Source organism: Diabrotica virgifera, chromosome 9 (genome assembly GCF_917563875.1).
Source record: "Diabrotica virgifera virgifera chromosome 9, PGI_DIABVI_V3a".
Taxonomy (NCBI): Eukaryota; Metazoa; Arthropoda; class Insecta; order Coleoptera; family Chrysomelidae; genus Diabrotica; species Diabrotica virgifera.
Window position 1 is genome coordinate 152,782,735 of NC_065451.1, and position 25,217 is coordinate 152,807,951.

Consider the following 25,217-nt stretch of genomic DNA (forward strand, 5'->3'; position numbering starts at 1 on the left):
ATGGGAGCCAAATCTGTTTGTTTAGAAAACTTTTGGTACACTGTAAGTAGTACAACTAAATAAAACAAAAATTCATACTTAATAGATATTTATTAATGCTAACAATGTGCTTGCATCTCTTGGAAAGTTTGACTAAGTCAGGTTTGTATGTTATTTTTAATTACAAGCATGACTTCAAGTTCTCATCAGTAAATACGACTTCTCAGTTTACTCTTGATAATATTTTTATGCTTGAAAAAGATTGTTCTCATATTTATTTAGAACAGAAAGGGGAAAGATCAGTAAACGCGAGCTTTTTCAGCTGATCGAAAGAGTCAGGAATAGGAATACTATTCCAAGCGTTGAAAATGATCATGTCTTCCTTCTTCATGATATTCAAAGCAGTGTTGTGCACTAAGCTCATATTGTTTCTTCTCCAGTATTTCCAATTCAAAATAAAGCCGTTCGAATTTAGAGCGTCATATGTCCTGGTTTTTTAGATCCAACTGTATTTTTTCAAAGCTACCAATGTCAATTTCAAAAGGAGAAAATTTCAACTCGGTTATTGTAGCATTAAGAAGATATTTGACAATTGCTAAAGTTGCTAATCCTGCTGGGAAATGCTTCCCTCATATTTAAAATGGTGTTTATCAATACAGGAATCATTTTCTTGGCGACGCTTCAGCAGGATCGGAAAGTGAAACAATGTTTTCCCTTTAAAAAGCCTGAGCAAAAATGATAATTTGTTGTTAAATGTTATTACTTCTTACATCGAAAACATTCAGTTTCCTTTCCTTTGTAGTTTACGATTAAGCTGATTTCGATGAGGCGTAACGTTTACCATGGAATATTATTGCACCTTCCTTGGATATTTTTGTGCCACAGCCGCACTTAAGCAGCCAAAGAGCCACATGCGGCTCTGGAGCCGCACTTTGTCGACCACTGGCATAATCAGTCTGCTAACAAATAATGTTTCTCATTGAATTTACGATTAAAAGTTCTATTACCACTTTGTCCCGCCTGAATTATGTCCAATTTTGGTCTAGGAGGTCCTAGTTGTTTTATATTTAAAGGTTTTTCGAAATCCAAAGTATTTGTCTTAATAAAGCGTACACTATTAATATTTGTTGCCATATGCCATATCGAATTATTGGATATCGACAATAATGAAGTCAGTATTGAGAATTAACAGACTTAACAGACCGAAAACTACGCTCCGCTCGGGGCTCGGGCTGTGTCCTAGGTGAAGTATACTGGTGCGATACCGACTGCTAAGCCAAATCCTGTAACGTTGCCAGTTACTACCTGCATCTGAGGATATTTCTTATTTCGCACACGGCAAGTCATCATCTAGCGCCCGATATTTCTCTAACTTGACAACAGTGAGCTCGGTCGCTCGGAAAAGAGCCCTTCCTCGGGTGCGGACATAATTAAAAACTACACTGTGTAGTAGTTTTTAATCAAGGGTGCGGGTGAACGTTGTTAATTTATATTTCTAAACTTTTTGGAGCGTCGCGTCGCATCGACTGAATATTTATTAAAAAGGGTTCAAGGCAGGTTTTGTTTATATTCGATTCAGAGTTGGACTACCATCTCCATATAGCAACTATTTCAGCATCCTTATGCATCATCAGTGAAGTTTATGCAGTCACAACTCTGAAGGGAATACAAACATTCTGCCTCTTTTAAGGCAAACCATCGCGATGCAATGAACCCACCTTTTGAGACGCAATACAGCGACATCTATCGTATTACGAGGAAAACAACGAAAAGCCTCAGATACAAAGTTTACTACTTTTTAAACAATTAGAATAATTGAAATAAAAATATAATAAACAATATTTTAAATCTAAGACTTTTCGTTAAGAGGAAACAGTAGCGATCAACAGGTAGCGAAAACGCGTTCCAAGATTGCGGCTGTAATTTTGAATATTTTTTCGAGATATTTGGCACACGTATTCATTATATAATAAAGAATGGCGGTACAGAGCCCAATTTGAAAAATATATTAATATGTGGAAATTACTCTGTAATTAAATACACTATTAAAAAAGCCAGCCTGTACCGCCATTAAGAAGAACAAAAAAATACACTTTCTTCAAATAAACTTTTTTATCCGATGCCTAAATTTTGTGTCATTTTGGAACTACTAATGAAATAAAAAATTTTAGTAGTTCCAAAATGACACAAAATCTAGGCATCAGATAAAAAAGTTAATTTGAAGAAAGTGTATTTTTTTGTTCTTCTTAATGGCGGTACAGGCTTGTTTTTTTAATATTGTATTTAATTACAGAGTAATTTCCACATATTATTATATTTTTCAAATTGGGCTCTGTACCGCCATTCTTTATTATATTATGAATAAGTGTGCCAAATATCTCGAAAAAATATTCAAAATTACAGCGGCAATCTTGGAACGCGTTTTGGCTACCTGTTGATCGCTACTGTATCACCTTAATAAACTGCTTTCTGGCTGCATCCCATATCTCCGGATTTTACAATATATAATCACGTAGAGACGACGAAAATAGGAGAAAGCAAATAGAGGACACTTAGGCCACGCATTTACCTTCTCTTCGTCTAGGAAAAGGACCGAAAGACAGTTTCTAAATACTCAAAAACTGAGTAAAATGAAAAAGATTAAAAAGGGTTCAAGGCAGGTTTTGTTTATATTCGATTCAGAGTTGGACTACCATCTCCATATAGCAACTATTTCAGCATCCTTATGCATCATCAGTGAAGTTTATGCAGTCACAACTCTGAAGGGAATACAAACATTCTGCCTCTTTTAAGGCAAACCATCGCGATGCAATGAACCCACCTTTTGAGACGCAATACAGCGACATCTCTCGTATTACGAGGAAAACAACGAAAAGCCTCAGATACAAAGTTTACTACTTTTTAAACAATTAGAATAATTGAAATAAAAATATAATAAACAATATTTTAAATCTAAGACTTTTCGTTAATAACTTTTTCATTTTACTCAGTTTTTGAGTATTTAGAAACTGTCTTTCGGTCATTTTCCTAGACGAAGAGAAGGTAAATGCGTGGCCTAAGTGTCCTCTATTTGCTTTCTCCTATTTTCGTCGTCTCTACGTGATTATATATTGTAAAATCCGGAGATATGGGATGCAGCCAGAAAGCAGTTTATTAACGAAAAGTCTTAGATTTAAAATATTGTTTATTATATTTTTATTTCAATTATTCTAATTGTTTAAAAAGTAGTAAACTTTGTATCTGAGGCTTTTCGTTGTTTTCCTCGTAATACGAGAGATGTCGCTGTATTGCGTCTCAAAAGGTGGGTTCATTGCATCGCGATGGTTTGCCTTAAAAGAGGCAGAATGTTTGTATTCCCTTCAGAGTTGTGACTGCATAAACTTCACTGATAATGCATAAGGATGCTGAAATAGTTGCTATATGGAGATGGTAGTCCAACTCTGAATCGAATATAAACAAAACCTGCCTTGAACCCTTTTTAATCTTTTTCATTTTACTCAGTTTTTGAGTATTTAGAAACTGTCTTTCGGTCCTTTTCCTAGACGAAGAGAAGGTAAATGCGTGGCCTAAGTGTCCTCTATTTGCTTTCTCCTATTTTCGTCGTCTCTACGTGATTATATATTGTAAAATCCGGAGATATGGGATGCAGCCAGAAAGCAGTTTATTAACGAAAAGTCTTAGATTTAAAATATTGTGAATATTTATTAGTTTTTTAAATAAAGAAAAATTCATTCAACATAAATTGTATGAGATATCTACTACATTAAATGAGCTAGTGGGAGGGCAGTGCCCCAAGCGCCTCCCTGCCAGAGCCGCCCCTGGTAAATATATATGTATTTACCACTAAAATATGCACTTTTTTCAAAAAATCTATAAATATGTAATATATGTAAAAATATGTAACTTACATATAATCCGCGCCCTAATATTAGTAAGTACAGAAACCTGTACTTAAGATTCAAAAATGATTTTGACTTATGAGTACTTGCTAATAATCTAATCTAATAAAAGGCTAAGATGACACGTCAAGTGGAAACGCAGTTTGTCCGGGGCAATAATTCCTAGTGGTCGTGGTAGTGGTCAGGCTGTGGAGTTGGAGTATCTACATTGTAAAAATGTCGTGTATCCCATCCTCCATGCTACAGCAATCCGATAAGTACTTAGCCTACAAAAGAAAAGGATAATTTTGAAAAAGTGGCAATTTATTTCTCTACATAGTCTCCTTTTAGCTAGATACACTTGACCCAGCGATGCTCCAACTTCTTTAATCCGTCTGAAAAATACATTTTCTCGAGGTCTGCAAAATAGGCTTCCGTGGCGGCGATGACCTCCTCATTCGACTTAAATTTCTGCCCAGCGAGTATCTTTTTCAAGTTTGGAAACAAATAGTAGTCGCACGGGGCCAAATCTGGAGAATACGGTGGATGGAGCAACAGTTCGTAGCCCAATTCGACCAATTTGGCCATGGCGACGGCGGAGGTGTGAGCCGGTGCGTTGTCATGGTGGAAGAGCACTTTTTTATTTGCCAAATGGGGTCGTTTTTTCTTCAATTCGGCGTCAAATAGGTCCAATAATTCGGCATAATAGGGCCCTGTGATAGTTTTGCCCTTCTCCAAGTAGTCGATGTAGATCACACCTTGTGAATCCCAGAAAATGCTGGCCATCACCTTTCCGGCCGATTAGACAGTCTTCGCCTTCTTCGGAGCTCGTTCGCCGGGTGCTGTCCCTCTTTCGACTGTTCCTTGGTTTTTGGTGTATACCAGTGAGTCCATGTTTCGTAGACGGTTATGAAACGACGTAAAAACTCCTCTGGATCACACTTAAATAGCGTCAATCACTGCTCTGAAGTGGTCTCACGGTTGCGCTTATTGTCTGAAGTGAGCAAACGCGGCACCCATCGCGCCGACAGCTTTCTCATGCCCAAAATTTCATGCAGGATATGACTTACACGGTCTATTGAGATGCCTACTGTGTCAGCTATCTCGCGCACCTTCAGTCTGTGGTTTGCCAATATAAGATCGTGGATTTTTGCCACGTTATTCTCCGTGGTAGCCATTTTCGGGGCACCTACGCGTGGATAATCAAAAACCGGCGTTCGTCCACGTTGAAACTCATTAAATCAATTTTTGACAGTTGCCATCGAAGGAGAAGAGTCACCGTACACAGCATCCAAGCGCTCTTTAATTTCGCTGCGTGATTTCCCTTCCAAAAACAAGAATCGAGTCACCGACCGATATTGCTCTTTTTCCATTTTATAAAAATCCGCGGACACGCTCACTTTAACACGCAATTTTTGACATTAGCTGTATACGAGAACGCATTAAATGACAGTTCACTTTATTTGCGATAGTGGCGCCATCGGGCGGAGAGGCTAAGTACGTATCGGACTGCCCTAGTATGTACGCCAGTCAATGGGAGCAAGAATAGGATATTAACTCTGAATTCTATCCTACTGCATGGATTTTAATGAAATTTTGGGCCTAGCCTCTACTTATCTCCTAATTCAAAGTCTACCCTATGCCGATGTGTGTTTTTATCTTGGGGGTGGTTCCCACCCCTTCTCAGGGGTGGAAAATTTTTTGGTTAAAATTATCACGGAATTCGCTAGAGAACCTAATTCTAAGCAAAAACTGTTCCATAATTTTTTTTTGAAAACTCAATATGTTTTGAGTTATTCGTGGTTGAAAATTGGCCATTTTCATTGAAACCTTTTCGAAAGGTTTTTTGCGAATACATACCTTTAAAACTATGCATCTAACTAAAAAATTATATTCAAGTTATAAAAAAACAAAGAGACACTTGCCTCCATAACTCTTCTAGTTCTAATACTAAAAGGGATATGGTAGGTGAAAATAGTTTGTTTTTTTGTACATTCTCAAATTGGTGTATTCAACTTGAAATAACAGAGAAACGGTCGATTTTACGTGTATAATGCTACCAATACCTTTTGTAGTGCTTGAAAAGACCTTTAAAATGAGCTATATTAAAGGTCCTTTACATTAAAACTAAGCGAGATATGCTGCAAACAAAATTGATAACTAATGTGTTTTAAGAAAAAATGAGAAGTAATTTTAACCCCCATCCACCAAAATATAAATTCATCGTTTTCCTTCTACAATACCTTTTACTATAGTGTTATTTCTATGTTCAGAAAGTTGGACGGGTTTAAAATGAATGGTTTTTGAAAAAAAAAAATCAAATTATAGAGAGCATTTTTAAATGTTGTTAAAAATCTTCCTTTTTCTCCATGTAACTTGAAAATAGATACAGTAATGACAAATAAAATGGAAATTTTTATCTGAAAAAACCCTATATTTTTATGTGGTATCTTTTTTCGTGAGTTACAGTAAGAGATGACAGTTTCGTAATGATAAGAGATACAGTAATGTCAAATAAAATGGAAATTTTTATCTGAAAAAACCCTATATTTTTATGTGGTATCTTTTTTCGTAGCTCTTATCATTTTTGAGTTACATGGAGGAAAAGGAAGATTTTTAAGAAAATTTAAAAATGCGCTCTATAATTTGATCTTATTTTTTTCAAAAACTATTCGTTTTAAACCAGTCCAACTTTTTGAACATATAAATAATACTATAAGTATTGTAGAAGGAAAATTATGTATTTAAATTCTGATGGATGAGAGGTTAAATATACTTCTCATTTCTTCTTAAAATACATTAGTCATCAACTTTTTTGCAGAATATCTCGCTTAGTTTGAATGCAATCGACATTTAGTATCGCTCATTTGGAGTGTTATCGAAAGTTAGGAAAATTAGAAAAAGTTAGGAAAATTATAGGAAATTAGAAAGCATTAGACAGTGTCAGGAAAAATTAAACGTAGTCATAAAAAAATAGAAAAAGCATTATAAATTAGAGGAAGTCTGAAACAATTAGTGATAATTAGGAAAAATTAGAGGGAGTAAGGAAAGATTAGAGGGAGTTATGAAAAATTAGAAAGAGTCAGGAAAAATTGGAGGAAGCCAGGGAAAATTAGAGTTAATTAGCAAAAATTAGAGTTGTTCCGAAGCTATTTTCTTGTGGCATTTTTGTAATTAACTATTTCTAATGGAAAATAAGCCACAATTTTACTATAAATGATTTTATTAACGTTTCGACGTCCAAATCGGATGCCCTTGTCAAAATCATTTTTTTAGTAAAATTGTGGCTTATTATCCATTAGAAATAGTTAATTACAAAAATTAGAGGGAGTAAGAATAAATTAGGGGGAGTAAGGAAATAGTAGAGGGAGTCATGAAAAATTAGAGAGTCAGAAACAGTTAGAAAAAGTTAGAGGAAGTCGGAAACAATTAGTGATAATTAGGAAAAATTAGAGGGAGTAAGTAAAAATTAGGGGCACTAAGAATAAATTAGGGGGAGTAAGGAAAAAGTAGAGGGAATCAGGAAAAATTAGAGAAATTTAGGAAGAATTAGGGAAAGTTAGAAAGCATTAGACAGAGTCAGGAAAAATTATAGGGAATCAGGAAAAATTAGATGGAGTCAGGAAAAGTTAGAGAGAATCAGGAAAAATTAGAGGAAGTCTGAAACAATTAGTGATAATTATGAAAAATTAGAGAGACTAAGAAAACATTAGAGGGAGTCAGGAAAAATTAGAAAAAGTCAGGAAAAATTAGAGGGTGTATGAAAAAATAGGGAGAGTAAGAAAAAATCAGAGGGATTCTGGAAAAATTAGGGGCACTAAAAATAAATTAGGGGAAGTAAGGAAAAAGTAGAGAGAATCAGGAAAATTACACTAATTTAGGAAAAATTTTGAGAAGTTAGAAAGCATTAGACAGAGACAGGAAAAATTACAGGGAATCAGGAAAAATTAGATAGAGTCAGGAAAAGTTAGAGAATCAGGAAAAATTAGAGGAAGTCTGAAACAATTAGTGATAATTAGGAAAAATTAAAGGGAGTAAGAAAACATTAGAGGGAGTCAGGAAAAATTAGAAAGAGTCAGGAAAAATTAGAGGGTGTATGGAAAATTAGGAAAAGGAAAAAATAGAGGGAGTGTGGAAAAATTAGGGGCACTAAGAATAAATTAGGGTTAGTAAGAAAAAAGTAGAGGGAATCAGGAAAAATTAGAGAAATTTAGGAAGAATTAGGGAAAGTTAGAAGGCATTAGACAGAGTCAGGAAAAATTAGAGGGAATAAGGAAAAATTAGAGGAAGTCTGAAACAATTAGTGATAATTAGGAAAAATTAAAGGGAGTAAGAAAACATTAGAGGGAGTCAGGAAAAATTAGAAAGAGTCAGAAAAAATTAGAGGGTGTATGGAAAATTAGGGAGAGTAAGAAAAATTAGAGGGAGTGTGGAGAAATTAGGGGCACTAAGAATAAATTAGGGAGAGTAAGGAAAAATTAGAGGGAACCAGGAAAAATTAAATGGAATCAGGAAGAGTTAGAAAGGATTAGGAAAAATTAGAGGAATTCTGAAACAATGAGTAATAATTAGGAAAAATTAGAGGGAGTCAGGAAAAATTAGAAAGAGTCAGGAAAAATTAGAGGGTGTGTGGAAAATTAGGGAAAGTAAGAAAAAATTAGAGGGAGTCTGGAAAAATTAGAGAGATTCAGGAACAATTAGAGGGAGTCAAGAAAAATTAGACTGAGTTATAAAAATTAGGGGGCATCAGGAATAATTAGAGGGATCCAGGTAAAATTATAGGAAGTCAGGAAAAATTAGAGCAAGTCACGATAAAATAGGAAAATGCGAGGAAAAATTAGATAAGGACACGATCAAATTGGAGGAACTCGAAAAAAATTGGAGGGAATCAAAAAAAATTGGAAGGATTCATAAAAAATTGGTGCAAATCAGAAAATATTTATGGGGGTCAGAAAAAATTGGATGGAGTCAGAAAAAATTTGATGGAGATGTACGCCGATACTTTCTACCTTGATGACATATATTTATTGACCCGAATATATTTCCTAGGGAATAATTACAAACCATTCTTATTAGTAACACATAAAAGTATAGTTTACCTATTAAACGCCGTGGAAATTTTCGTCTCAACTTCTGGCATTATCAGCTTCGGGCTGAGCGAAAAGGACGTAGCCCTTTGCGCCTTGATTTCCGGAGGAGGAAACTCTTTGGCGAGCTGTTCGAGGAATTCGATGTCGTTGGAGGGTTCGCAGGAGGTAGTAATTTGCACCAAGTCCGGCTCTCGAGTGTTCAACAAAGATTGAGCAGTCCGGAGGAGTCGGAACGCTTCTTGGGCTAGCTTGTCCGGAGGAATTTCGTCTGGAGAGGGTTCTTCTGGCTTTGATTGTTTCCTACAAACAATTATAGTAGTTTATACACTCATGAAATAAATATGGAATATTTATGTTATGACACCATAACTTAAAACAATTACGAAATATCTTGCCAAATTTATTATTTACACCGATATCATTTATTTAGTAGGCTGTGTGCAAGTATTTTGATATATTATATGATTTATTTTTAAATTTTTATTTTTATTAAGTGTTTTGTTGAAAGATACTGACGCTAACAAAACATAAATCGAATTCTAAAAGACTAAGTTTTCACTCTAATAGCATATAAAACAACATAATGCTATTCTACATCCCACCAGAATGAAAACAATGGGAACCTTCCCTGGTTACACCTCCTAGGCTTCTACAATTTGCAAGCCATACGGATGCTGAGACTAAGGAAGATGAGGGATTTCTACAATTTACAATTCACGTCCCATCTGCTCAGCGCGGAAAGTTCCAACGAGAATGATTCCCTTCGTAATCCAATCAGAGTAAACGTAAATCAAAAATGAATAACCATTTTCAATTTCGTTGCAAAACGAAAATACAGACGAACCATATTCTAGTCCACTCAGAGAGTGCAGCAAGCACCTCTACCGGTTTCGAAACTTATTAGTCTCTCATCAGGAGGCACATATGCTGCTCTCTCTGATCCAACCAAAACAAACCCCAGCGTGCAGTCCCGGATTGTAACGAACGAAATGGCATAGACACCCTAGCGGCAACTGCTAGCAAAAAGACCAAGTTTTCACTCTAATGGCATATAAAACAACATAATGCTATTCTACATCCCACCAGAATGAAAACAATGGGAACCTTCCCTGGTTACACCTCCGAGGATTCTACAATTTGCAAGCCATACGGATGCTGAGACTAAGGAAGATGAGGAAGATGAATTGTAAAATTCCCTCATCTTCCTTAGTCTCAGCATCCGTATGGCTTGCAAATTGTAGAAGCCTCGGAGGTGTAACCAGGGAAGGTTCCCATTGTTTTCCAAGATGAGGAAGATGAATTGTAGAATTCCCTCATGACTCTGTATCTATGACTATTACGTCACCTGTTGTGACTATTTGAGAGCCTACGTCCGTTTATTTTCTCCCTCGAAATTTCACTATTACAAGTGTAACCGTTCAAAAGATACAAGGGGAGGAGACTTTTGACTAGAAATATACTACATAGATAGGTGACAAGAAAAAAAACCCTTCCATCTTATTCCATCCAAGAGTCTTGTTTAATGTCAATCTCAAGTTGTTTACTTCAACTTTCAACTTTTCAACAGTTAAACTAGCTTTAAACAATAGTATTTGGTTGGCGGTAAGGCAAACTCGTAGACTCAATATGCTGTCAACGAAATAGTGATGTTGATGGAGGTAACTATAACCTTCGAGTATTCGTTACAAATCGTTACTTTTGTATAAAGTAATCATATACAATATTCGTTACTTTGATTACTTTTGTATTTGAGTACCGGTAATCATATTGAGAATCGCATTTCTCAGTACATATTTTATATTAGTATTAGTTATTAGTAGGATACTTTGATTACTATGATTACTTTTGTATTTGAGTACCGGTAATCATATCGAGAATCGCATTTCTCAATATTTCGTATAACACGATCTTCCAGTACGAAAACCCTGTTGTTCATCTGCTAAACTTATCCTCTGATTCATTAGGTCTTGTAAAAGTTTAGTTGTAAGTTTTATGGCAGTAATTAACAAGTTTATACCTCTGTAGTTTTCTGGCTGCTTTTTATCTCCTTTTTTGAATAGTAGAATTAGTTCGCTCGTTCTCCATTCTTCCGGTATTTTATTGTTTTATGATTCTGTTAATTAATGTTGTTAATTGTTCTGTCATTGCTGCTCCACAATGTCAGTAATCTCGAGTAATCTGTTTGCATCAATTAAGTGCCAAAAACAAACCCTCGAAACTCTAGATGATGTACCTTAGCCTTAGCAGTAACCCTGGGCACCCAGGTGCTTCGTAGGTCGGTTCTGATTGCATATTTGTGTTCAGTGACCCCATATACCCCAAAATAAGAAAATCTGGCCCGTAATATACTGATTTTAACATGTTTATGCATTTTTCGATGCGTTTTATACACTTTAAAATGTAATAATGCATTTCCACCCTTTTTCTATTATAGACTTTTTTCCAGACGTCATCCTAATCCTAAATACAATGCAAAAAGTAGTAAGTCTCTATGTACCTACTATATTTAAAAATATATTTATTCCTGTGTTTTTAGTGTTACATGCCCTGGTCTAAAAAAAAACAATGCCATACCTACGTGTAAAATTAAAGTTGATAATCATAGTCTAGAAATATTATCATTTTTAAATTTTTTTCAGTCAATCTAAGTCATTCTTTTTAGGTCTGATAACAATAGTCTTGTGATAACATGTGTTGCATTTTTATTTTCAAAGGAACGATCTGTGAAATTCTGTGAATTATCTACCTCGACAAATCGTATAGACATCTGTTTCTGGGTGCATGCTTTGTTAAATGATATACCTACCTTTGTTTCAGCTACTTCTCAGCGCTGGAATCCTCTTCATAGCCTTCGCCCTTATAGATAAAATTTTGGACATCTTGGCTATTAGTGCACCCTATGTAACGCACAGCTGAATCTTATGTTTGTGTGTCACAGTGTTGCCATGCCATTTCTTTCATAATTTCAATCAATGATAAATGTACCTATAGTCCCTGGCCATATTATTATGACCACCTATGAATTTTTACAAAAATCAACTATTCCACTAAGTACGTTTTGTTTAAAATATGATTTTTAAATTTAATTTTGTTATGCAATGTTGATTTTATGCATTAACTAAAATATATTTAATAATAAACAGCAATAAAATATTTGAAAATATTACATATTTATATTTTTTTAATATTTTGTTGAACTTCTGACCTTAATCAGATGGAAAATATTTGGGAGCTTTTAAAACGAGAAATTTCCGATGAAAAGGTCACTAACGAAATTGTTTTGATTAAAGAACTAATATATCATTGAAACCACAATGACAAATTTAAGCAAAAAAAATGTAACTGGATTCAAAGTATGCCAGGACGGGTACTAGCGGTAATCAAAGTTAGAGGGAGCTCAACAAAATATTAAGAAAATACAAATATGTGATATTTTAAAATGGTTTATTGCTGTAACATTTAAAAATATCACATATTTTTATTTTTTCAATATTTTGTTGAGTCACCTTTAACTTTGATTACCGCTTGTATCCGTATTGGCATAATTTGAATGCAGTTAAATTTTTTTGCTTCAATTTGTCATTGTGGTTTCAATTATATGTTAGTCCTTTAATCAAAACAATTTCGTTAGTGACATTTTCATCGGAAATTTCTCGTTTTAAAAGCTCCCAAATATTTTCCATCTGATTAAGGTCAGAAGTTCAACAAATTATTAAAAAGTATATAAACATGTAATATTTTCAAATGTTTTATTCGTGTTTATTATTAAATATAATTAGTCCAGAAAGCCACTGCGCATCCGCTAGGAAAAATATTCTAATTCGGATTTTTTGCACAATCTTACTCAGAAAGGACTCCTTTTAACAAATTTGCATGTTGCCAGGACCAAAAGGTGGTCAAAAAATTTTTAAACGTTTTTTTTTTGTTTTTTTTATAAAATTATTTTTCTTGCATGGAAAAAAGTTTTTTTAGGTTTTTTGGATCATTCCAAACAGAAAAGGTCTTTAGTGACTTTTTTCTAAAAATGATAGTTTTTGACATATAAGCGATTAAAAATTGAAAAATTGCGAAATCGGCCATTTTTAACCCTAAATAACTATGTGAAAAACTGAAAATTTGAATGTTGCCAAGGTAGGTAGATATTCTTTAAACATCGATTGATGAAATTCCGAAGAGTTTTTTGCAATACAATATTAAAAACTCCTTTGTTTTTTAATTGCTAATCAAGCGTGCGCGACACTATTTTCCACCGACAGTATGGTGCAAATGAAAGGAATAAATTCGTTATTTCGTAAACCGGCGGCTTTAAGGAAAAAAACCGAAACAGGTCGATTTTTATTTTTAAGTTATGATATTGTGGCATATATGGTATATTAGTGACGTCATCCGTCTGGGCGTGATGACGCAATCGAAGATTTTTTTAAATGAGAATAGGGGTCGTGTGGTAGCTCATTTGAAAGGTCCTTCAATTCTCTATTCAGTGATGTAAACATTTACATAATTATTTATACAGGGTGTCCTTCTACTTCTTTTTTTGTCAAATAATTTAATTTAATAAAAATTTTTTGGACACCCTGTATAAATAATTATGTAAATGTTTATACTACTGAATAGAGAATTGAAGAACCTTTCAAATGAGCTAGCACACGAGCCCTATTCTCATTTTAAAAAATCATCGATTACGTCATCACGTCCAGATGGATGACGTCACTAGTATACCATATACGCCACAATATCATAACTTAAAAATAAAAATCGACCTGTTTCAGGATTTTTCCTTAAAGTCGCCGGTTTACGAAATAACGAATGTATTCCTTTCATTTGCACCATACTGTCGGTGGAAAATAGTGTCGCGCACGCTTGATTAGCAATTAAAAAACAAAGGAGTTTTGAATATTGTATTGCAAAAAACTCTTCGGGATTTCATCAATCGATGTTTAAAGAATATCTACCTATCTTGGCAACATTCAAATTTTCAGTTTTTCACATAGTTTTTGAGGGTTAAAAATGGCCGATTCCGCAATTTTTCAATTTTTAATCGCTTATATGTCAAAAACTATGATTTTTAGAGACCTTTAAGGCCTAGAGAGCTTTAAGTCATTAAAGACCTTTTCTGCTTGGAATGATCCAAAAAACCTAAAAAAAACTTTTTTCCATGTAAAAAAAATAATTTTAGGATAAAAACAAAAAAAAACGTTTAAAAAATTTTTGACCACCTTTTGGTCCTGGCAACATGCAAATTTGTTAAAAGGAGTCCTTTTTGAGTAAGATTGTGCAAAAAATCCGAATCAGAATATTTTTCCTAGCGGATGCGCAGTGGCTTTCTGGACTAAATATAGTTAATGTATAACATTAACATTACATAACAAAATTAAACTTAAAAGTCATATTTTAAACAAAACTTACCTAGTGGAATAGTTGATTTTTATAAAAATTCATAGGTGGTCATAATAATATGGCCAGGGACTGTACAAGAATAATCAGTAAGAACGTTTACTTCTCCGTCAATATACTAGGTAGAAAGACAAATGAGGTGTCAAATGAAAGCTTATAATCCAAGGATAGTACTAAAGGTGAGACATTAGACCTAGATTGTCTGTCCCTCAAAAAATAAGCGTTATATTGGGGATTTTTAATGTCGACATTAAAAGTTGCACTATTTTTTTTTATAAAACATTTTGATCTAAAACTTACCAGAAAACTTCTTTGTACTCTCTACTTTCAAATAAACGTGATTAAGAAGCTAAATTTTAAAATTCGTCACACAACTTTTGCGATTAAACTTTGCAATACACAAATCCGCACCTTTTTCTTTGAAAAATTCATAACCTTTATCATGATAAGAATAAAAACTTGAAGCAGGTACCTTTGTCTTCAAAAATGTTAGAGCTATATACTGTAAAAATTTCAGAAAAAAATATTAAAATCGAACAGAGTTGTAGCGAGGTAAAAGCAAAAAACGTGATTTCATTTTTTTTTATTTTTAGGTTAAAATTGCGATTTTGACAATGTTCCCCCACATAAAATTCAAAATAAAGCTCATTTTCGTTTTCAGCACCCTCGAAAATATAAAGTATGAATAAAATTAGCCATTCACCCCTCCGTGGTCAGTATCTCGAAAACCAAGCGCTTTTTTGAGGGTGTCCCGCTCGTGTATAATAATATCACAAAAAATTGTAATGTGATAGTATGAAAAAATAGAGGATACGGCAACGGTGTTACAAGTGATGGTCGGATCCAATGCCAAAATCTACACGACGTATTAGGGTGCACTAATATCCAAGATGTCCAAAATTTTAGTTGACTGTACTGATACCGAACACTCATGGAATACCGGTCCGATTCCGATATCAATCGGTTGTAGATCAGAGACATACAATACTCAAATAGACATGGGCGTCCGCAGGATCAAAACTAGGGGAGGGCAGATTTGAGAAATAAAAAAATTGGTTAGATAAGCAATAATAAATATAGACCTAAATTGAGAGTCTTCAGAGAGGGGAGAGGGTGAAGCGGTTTCCTAAGAAAAGTTTTGAAAATAACGTTTTTGGAGCCAAAATTATAACTCAATGACTTCATACAAAAATGAAGCAAACTAAATATAATTTAAATATTTAAAATTTTTTTAATGATTTTTACAAAAACGTGAAACAAATTTCACAAATTTATTTCCTTCTGGATAAGTCTTCGATTTGTGAAGCAAGATAAATTGTCTGTTCCTAAACATTATTATTTAAACAACAATTTACGCGGATCAATTGTAAATTCTTGTAAAACTTTCTCTACAAACTCTTTCTTTTTTGGTAATATTGGTTTTCGATGAATGCTCATTAGAGCTAACCCATTAAGGCGATCTTCGACCATTGTACTCCGCAGCCATGTTTTTATACTTAGAAGACTGCTGAACGACCTCTCAACTGTACACGTAGTGCAAGGAAATGTTACGAAAATTTCCAGCAATTTTTTTGTTAACGGATAAAAAGTAGTGGACGTTCGAACCAGTTCCAAAATTTCAAGGGTGTTGAAGATGTCTAACTCATTGCGTTTTTTATTCCAATGCTCTACCCGTACTTCTAGCTCTGCATCTATTCCATTTCTTTCATAGTGGTTTAAGGATTGTCTCAGTTGTTCTAATTTAAGGCCGTTTAAATCAATTTTTGATAAATGCTTGGGATGCAGAAGAGTCAGAGCGAAGGCTGGCGTATTTTCTTCGGAAAACCGTGTCTCTAGAGAAGATATGAAAGAATCATGGATCGCCTCCAGTATTTACTAGGCGTATCAGCTGGCTGATTGCTTCTATGCTGTTGCTTGCCTACAGTTCTAGGGATAGATAATTCAAAACCGCATTCTTCAGCTATCTTATTATAAGTGTTTGTTACGTTCTCTGCGTTCTGTCTGTGTTTTTTAAAAATATCCATGATTTGACGAATATGTTCCGCTACCTTTAAAACATTACTTTGCACATATTGTACGCGGTTGACTATAGGCTCTAGGTATTCAGAATATTTTGCAATCACAATGACAGTGACGATAAATCCTGACTTGCATGCCACAGAATGCAACTGATAAGATGTTTTTCTAGTGACCAAATTTCCTTCAACGGATAGGGATTGCAAGGCCTGTACAATTTCAATGAAATTTTTCCTAATTATCTTGTATTTCTCGAACCACCGCGTTTCGCAGATTATTCACCATAATAATAAACCATAAAATTTGCTATCATATTCCTTCTTAATACTGATTCACGGAAGAAATTGGTTGTATAATTAATAGTTGCAATAGTATTTCGAACTTCATTTAAGCTATTTAAATCGTTCACAACTAAATTTAAGCTGTGTGACGCACAGTGGAAAAAAAAAGATTCGAAAAGAAAGAAAATACGAATTCAGGGGTGGTTGCCGTTGCTTGCAGATTTAAAAAAATATTAGGTAAATAAAATAATAGCAGATTTCAAATTTTCATTAAAGTTTTGTTAAGTTTATGTGGTTTTTTCATCCCAGCTAGAATATAGAAACAGAGTGTTTGCATTCAAAATCAAGATTAAGTTACAAATTTGTATTATTCTATATTGCTTATTCACCAATTTTACACTCGCCTCGTCCTCTCTAGGGGGGGGGCAGCTGCCCCCCTCTGCCCCTCCCTGTGGACGCCCATGCAAATAGGTACTCGCTCTGATACGATTGGTACAAAGTGACGAAGTAATCAGAGTAATCAAAGTAAGCAAAGTAACGATTTGCCTCTCTGTATAGTAATCGTTACTTTCGGTATTCGTAAGTAACGAGTACTTTGTAACGAATAGGTACTTTTTCAATATCACTACAACGAAACTGACTTACCACTGCAGGTCCTTTAATTTGTGCTCGTCTATCGTTTTGGATTGGTTATGAACTCCTGCCAGCAGAGTGGAATTGTCACTTATTCGACTGACTTCCATTTGGTGTTCACTTCGCGATCGATGGACTGAATTTCTTCTATTGATCCTATTTCCCAGAAGTTCCAAACTGTGATGAGCTTTCTCCAGATACGTTACCACTTGTTTCATAACTGCTCTGTACATCTCCCTACTTTTTTGAATCTGTAAATAATTAAATCAAATTAAAAAATCCGGATATTTCAACTTTTAGGTGGTAGTTTATGTAGTGTATGAACAAGTACTAAGACTAACTATTTTTCTTGAATTCATTAAACTTGGAATCCTGAAAATGAATAGAACAGCATTCAGACTTACACCAGCATGTGTAATTAAAAAATTAAATAACAACATGATCCTTAGCAAAAATTACTAAATGCACCGCCTGCAGTTTTGTAGATCAAGAAGAAGAAGAAAAATGAGAGAATAGCTCACTCATCGACTGCGAAGACAAAAAATGCATAAATGAGCCTACGGTAGGTCTTGATCTATCCTTGGATCGAAACCTGCTGTCAACGCTAATCAGAATCAAACCACGGAAAATTTGGAAATGAACTATTCAGGAAGGGTAAAAAATATTCTTCTTGCTGTGATTATGACGCGAATAAGCAAACTATGCGCCAAATCCTTTTAAGGCAAGCATCCACAGACCCGCATCGTACGCATCGCACGCATCGTACGCAACGGATTTTAGTTTGCCTTGTACAAACTGCGTCCACTAATCCGCATCGTACGGATCGCATCATCCGTAATGCCGAAGGGTTGCTTCGAGAGGCAACTTTTGCGATGCGTGCCGATGAATCATTCGAAATGCCGACCAGTGGACGCACCCCACGCACTCTGTTCGGAATTTCGCTTGGCCCAGTGGGAGCTAATCTACGGCTAATTTGCATTTGACGATCGTCTTCTTCGTAATGAGACAAGTAAACTCAGTTTTAACTTTTATTTTATACAGTGAGCACGTAAAGGTTGGAATAAATTCATTTTCTCGAGAATGGACGATTTTGGAGAAAAATCCCGAAACAGGTCAATTTTTATTTTTAAATTACGACTTTTTGGCATATATATCATACTAGTGACGTCACCCATCTGGGCGTGATGACGTCATCGATGATTTTTTTAAATGAGAATAGTGGTCGTGTGATCGCTCATTTGAAAGGTAATTCAATTCTCTATTCAATAATATAAACATTAACATAATTATTTATACAGGGTGTCCAAAAAAAATTTTTGGATTAAATTTATTGACATAAAAAGAAGAATATCTGTAATTTATTTAATTCAAAATACATTTTACTGCTCTCAGAAAACAGAAAAAAATGAATATTTGAAAAATAATCATTGATATTGGCTTAAATTAAATGTTCAAATTGTCACGAGGCTGGTGGGTGGCTGCTTTAATATTGAATTTAAGCAAAAAACAACATTTATTTGCCAAAAAACATTTTTTTCTGTTTTCTGATAGCAGTAAAATGTATTTTGAATTAAATAAATTACACACATTCTTCTTTTTATGTCAATAAATTTAATTCAAAAAAAAAATTTTAGGCACCCTGTATAAATAATTATGTTAATATTTATATTACTGAATAAATAATTGAATTACCTTTCAAATGAGCTATCATACGACCCCTATTCTCATTTAAAAAAATCATCGATGACGTCATCACGCCCAGACGGGTGACTTCACTAGTATGATATATATGCCAAAAAGTCGTAATTTAAAAATATAAATTGACCTGTTTCGGGATTTTTTTCCAAAATCGTCCGTTCTTGAGAAAATGAATTTATTCCAACCTTTACGTGCTCACTGTATATAGTGTATATTCAGGTAAAAATATTAGAGCCAGGCCCGCGCCGTCCATAAGGGCGAAGGGGGGCGGAGCCCCCCGGCGCCGTATTCAAAAGGCGCCAGTAGGAGCCGAAAAAAATTTTTTACAATACCGAAATTACCAGAAATATTAGTAATATTTTATTATCTTGTAAAATTTAAAACTTACCAATCGTAGGTAGGTATAAAAATGGCTTTGTATTACTTATAAATTGTATTACTTATAAAAAAAAAGTATTACTTTCATCCCATAATTGTACGAACCCTTATTTCTCTTATTAAACTGAACAATATTTGTTCTCTGATGGTGTAATCTTTGGTTTTTGTAAATATTTATAGTATTCATAATAATTTATCGGTAGGTATATTACTTTCCTACACACATAACAAATAGTTTGTAGGTATTAACACCTAGCTTCACCAGGACCTCGATTTTTAACCCTTCGCTTCGTTATCGATCATTCGCTATCTGTACACTAAACAGATACGAAGCGAATACGTTTGATAACGAAGCGAAGGGTCAAAAATCGAGGTTCTGACCTTTTTAAATCTCACAAATTGACGTTAAGCATATGATAAATAGATAACATTTATTTACCACTTTTTATAAAATTTGTTATACCAACAATGCCAATGACATTACAAAGATAGCTCCAATAATGTCATTTTCGCCACTACTCACGCTGACATCGTTTCTAGGTACCCCCACCATGGTCACGCACGGAGCGAATACCGAATACCGATTCTAGTCCATTCACTCACAATAAAATATTGCAAAACTTCCGAATTTTAAAGAACCGCTTGGCTTGACATGAAACTTGGCATACAATTAGCTAACCTGCCAAATAAAAAAGTGATATTGTGCTGATATGTGCTTTTGCCCTAGCGGGAAGTTTCACTCCTTCTCGGGTGTGAAAAAGTATACGTTTAGAACAAGTCCGGAAATTAATAAACTGACAAATTCTAAGCAACTTTTGTTGTATAGAGTTTTTTCACTAAGTCAATAATTTTCGAGTTATTAGCGAGTGCATATGTCCATTTTTCAACAAACAAAAACACGTTTAGAAACCCACGAAAAGCATTTTTCGGGGAAAACTCATCATAACTTGTTTATTTTGGATTTTAAAAAAAGTTTCTACCATTAAAACTAAGCAAGTTACATTCAAAATAAAGTTGGTCCCTTTTATTGTTAAAAAAATCATGAAAATCACCCCCTAATTAGCATCCTAAATGAAATTAACCGTTACCGCTTCACAAGCTACTTTACTTATGTATTATTTCTATTATCTGTACGTTTCGTCGGTTCAAAGTGCTTATTTTTGAAAGGGCTGTAGTTGAAACGGCTTGAACGAGTCACTAATCACGAGAGTACGCAAATTTTGAACAGCCATATCTTATAGTCCAATCTGTTCAATCAAAATTTTCTAGTGGAATTTTGAGAATCAAGGTCGATTTCAGGGTAGGGTAGATTTTAACCTTTGTCAAAATCTACCCTACGTCGAAGCGGGCTTTTGCCCTGGGGATGAAAACAACCCCGTCTAGGGGATGAAAATATTTTTAATCAAAATAAAAAATAACTATGGAAGTCGATATATTGACCAATTCAGACTAAATTTTAATCTATAAATTTTTTTGGAAAGTTGATACTTTGAAAGTTATTAGAACCGAATTATGAGAACTTTCAATCTCAAATAACTCGAATGTGGTGAAATTTTTTTGGGAAAACAAGAGACATCTTTTATAGGCCATTAAAAAATATAAGTTATTCATGAAAAACTGTCATAAAACGTGAGCTTTGCCAATGAAAAATGCATAGTTTCAATCGCTAATAACTTGGAAAATATCAACTTTGTAAAAATAATTTATAGAACAAAATTTACTCAGAATTGGTCAATCTAACGACTTCCATAGTTATTTTGAGTGAAAAGTTTTCATTCCCTAGATGGGGTTGTTTTTACCCCCAGGGCAAAAGCCCGGTTCGGTATAGGGTAGATTTTGAAGAAGAGGATAAACCGAGCTTGTATCCAAATTTTCAATAAAATCGGTGTTGATTCTCAAAATTCCACGGTTTTACATTTTTTTACCGCTGATTAGCCAATTTTTATCTTACAGAAAAACAAAAATCCAAAATTTTCAGAAAAGCAAAACGTACATTTTTTTACTCTTTGAGATTTTTGGTATCACTAATAATTTTTAAGTTTTTTTGAAAAAAATGTAATTTTTTCAAAATTAAAAAAATTACTTTAAAACCAATTAAAAAAAAAGCACTTTGAACCGATGAAACTTAGTTGTAATGAGTTTACCCCGAAAAGTGCTTCATTTTTTGTTTATTTCTCGTTGAAATAGGTATTTGATTTGGAATTTGACGAATAAGAACCTAGTTTTCATTAGCTACAATTCTGCTTCAGCTGGGTCTACTGACTTCATGCATACACCATTTTTTTTCACTTTTTTATAAGCTATATTTTTGCTAAGAGTGTTTTTTCGATAAAATACTTTTTGAGTTATTTGCGAAAAACGTGTTTTTTTTGTTGAAAAATGGACATATTATTCACTCGCAAATAATCGAAAAGTATTGACTTAGTGAAAAAACTCTATGGAACAAAAGTGGCTTAGAATTAGTCAGTTTATCCATTTCCGTACTTATTTTAAACGTATAGTTTTTCACCCCCGAGAATGGGTAAAACTCACCCTCAGAGCAAAAGCACACATCGGCACAATATCACTTTTTTTCTTTGACATGTTAGCTACGCTTATGCCAAATTTCATTTCAATGCAAGCGGTGCTTTAAAATCCGGAGCAAAAACCGTGAGTAAATGGACTTATTCACTAAGTTGCAAAAAACTACTTACAAGGGGAGGAGGAAAGGGGCGCCTAAAATTACTTGCCCCGGGGCGCTTGAAAGCCTTGGCGCGGCCCTGATAGAGCCCATGATAAGTTGATTATGGGGATTAAAATATCATAAGAATTACTAATTTTTCATGTTTACTGGCCTTTTTTAAGATATCTTGAGTATCTAACTATGAAAATTATTCTCGTTAAAAAAACAACACATTTTTCTATCTTAAATGCAATGAACTTTTTAAAAAATATTAGACTTGTTCATGATGTTCCTGAGATAAGTGTAAAATTGATGCAAGACATTTTATTGTCCCTCACAAAAGATTAAAAAGCAAGCAAAGTGTGTTACAAGTACAGTTTGGCCAAACTGTTTAAAAACACAGAAAGTATTTTACCGATTTCAGAAAGGCAACTTTAATTAATCTTTAAAGAAACTTTTACTGATGGAGCTACTATTTTCCATTTAAATCAAATTGTAACAGCTTTGTGTATTCCTTTATATCCAAATGTATCAGGAGCGTCATTTGAAATTTTGATAGGGGGGGGGCAAGCATTATATATACAATACATTTATATGCAAACATAATACAAAATTGATCTATTTCTTGTAAATTTCAGTAATTTTCAGGGTTAGGGGGGGGGCAAATGCCCCCCCTGCCCCCTATCAAATGACGCCCCTGAAATGTATAATTAGTTGGTGCTACTGTGCGGTCTACCGTCGTGTTTCTGCTATAGCTTTGGTCTACCGAGAGAATTGGTGTATAAGCTGTAATATTACTATGCCGATAAAGAATGTTTACAAATCATTTTTGAATGTATTTTTTAAAAATATGTAGAGTTTGTGGAAGGTTTTATAGGTCTAAAGTTAATAATTTTAGAAATATTTAAAATGACATATGAGAGTTTTACCATTATAGTGTCATTTTTAAATAATTTAATATCTTTGATATAGGTGTATCAATATAATATACAATGTGATCACTATTTGCAAATACAATTTTTTTTCATTTTTTTAAAAGGACACCCTGTATATTAGTATTGCATTTTGTAGTAAATATTACAGGATTTCTTTTGATATCAGGTTGTATATTATACCTAGTATGTTTCGTTTTGTAGATATTTAAAAAAGAACTATATATTTTACGTCTATTTATTTATTTATTTATTTTATTTATTATTACTAAACAGATACATTAAAATCCGATGCGTACGATGCGTCCGATGCGGACCTGTGGACGCTTCCCTTAAGCGGCGTTCAGACACAGCGATAAGTCACAGCAACTAGTTGCGATGAAGTTGCTGTGCTTTGTTGATGATTGAAACGCTGTTTAGACGCTGCGATAAGTTGATGTGGATTTATCGCGATGTGATTGACTACAACAAGTTGAAGAGGGGAGCATTGTGTACAATTTAGACCCTTCAATGAATTATAACTAGTTTTCATCCTAAACAAATAGATCCTGTTACTTTTTTCATAACAAAAATATAAAGGTTGGGTATGTTATACAGGGTAATTACAAACTCATAACCAATTTTATATGAAAATCGTAACAAGTTCAACTCACTGTATAAATAAAAATAAGCACAAGGGCAATGGTTTATTAATGCCATATTTTTTTATTTATTGTCAAAATTTTTAAAAATCATTGATATTGCGTATTTACTTTATATCTAATAAAGGGTGAGTTAAAACTCAAGTACATTATTTTTTCAGTAAAATTTAAATGGGATACCCTGTATTTTATATCACTATTAAAAAGTACCATTACCGTACTTTAATTTGTATACAACATTCCCTATGTCTAAATTTATTAGTTTACTTTTATTTTTCTTTGCGTTTAAATTTTTCAAATATACTTATTAGTTTTTTTAGGTTTAGACAAAAATGAATCCCATTTAAATAGCTTTGAAGCCGAAAGTACGTACCGAAAGTTCGTACCCATCCCATTAATGGTAACCATTTAATTTGATAGGTAAATAAATTCTAATTCGGTATTATTCTACCATATTGATACAATCCAACTTCAATTTCGATAAATCGGTGTACCGTTTAGACACGACGATAAATTAAAACAACTCGATCATCACAACAAATTGATTCAACCCGATACCAACTTCAACCCAATTCCAACTTTGATAAATCGCTGGATGCACCGTTTACACACAACGATAAGTTGCATCAGCTCGACTGATATGGATAAGTTGCTTGATTTATCGCTGTATCTAAACGACGCTTTAAATTGGAGCTGGAAGGTCAGATAATAGAACAAGTAATGGAGTTTAAATACCTAGGCATCACACTATCTAGCTACGGAAGGTTCGAAACAGAAGTGGAAGATCAAGTTAATAGAGAAAACAGAGCCGCAGGTTGCCTGAATGACACAATATGGAGAAATAAAAATATCGGAAAAGATATGAAAGGCAGAATTTACAAAACAGTCATCAGAACAATAATGACATACGCGGCAGAAACACTACCCGACACAGAGGACAAAAAGATTGCTCGAAACAGGGAAGATGAAAACCCTTCGAAAAATCGATGGTGAGACTCTATGGGACAGAGCTAGAAGTGCAGATATACGACAGAAGACAGGGTAAGAAACAGAAGAATAGAATGGAATGACCACATAAACCGAATGACAACAGAGTAGTCAGGACAGCGAGAGACGGTTTCCCAATAGGCAGACGATCAGTGGTAAGACCACGGAAACGATGAAACGACAACTTACTAGAGGCACATTGAAAAAACAGACAGTCATGTCTATACAAAAAGAAGAAGAAGAATAATTTATGAAAATTTTGATAATAAATAAAAAAAATGGCATCAATAATCCATTGCTTTTATGCTTATTTTTATTTATACAATGAGTTAACTTGTTACAATTTTCATATAAAATTGGTTATAACTTTGTAAAATACCCTGTATAACATAACAATCCTTTATATACATTTGTCATGGCGAAGTTAAGAAGATTTTCAATATAAAATAAAATACAGGGTGTTCCAATAAAAAAAATTAAGTTTGGTCTGCCACTATGTTATCGAACACCCTCTGTAACATTCTAATTAATTTTGAAATGTGAATCTCAAAGTTGGATACAATTTTTGTTATTAACTTTTATTGCTATCTATTACTATAACGGATCTACGTAGCTTTACCCCACTAATCAATCACCCTGTACATTTAA

The 25,217-nt window shown here is 33.9% G+C and overlaps 1 protein-coding gene across 1 annotated transcript in view; it reads right to left on the reverse strand.

Moving 5' to 3' along the window:
• LOC126892361 (uncharacterized) overlaps positions 1–25,217 on the reverse strand; it is a 485,587-nt gene that overhangs the window by 24,203 nt on the left and 436,167 nt on the right. Inside the window, exons 3-4 of the mRNA XM_050661878.1 lie at positions 17,284–17,522; positions 8,957–9,247 (exon numbers count right to left, since the gene is read on the reverse strand). Of these exons, the coding sequence (XP_050517835.1) occupies positions 8,957–9,247; positions 17,284–17,522 (530 nt within the window). The remainder of the gene's footprint in view (positions 1–8,956; positions 9,248–17,283; positions 17,523–25,217) is intronic.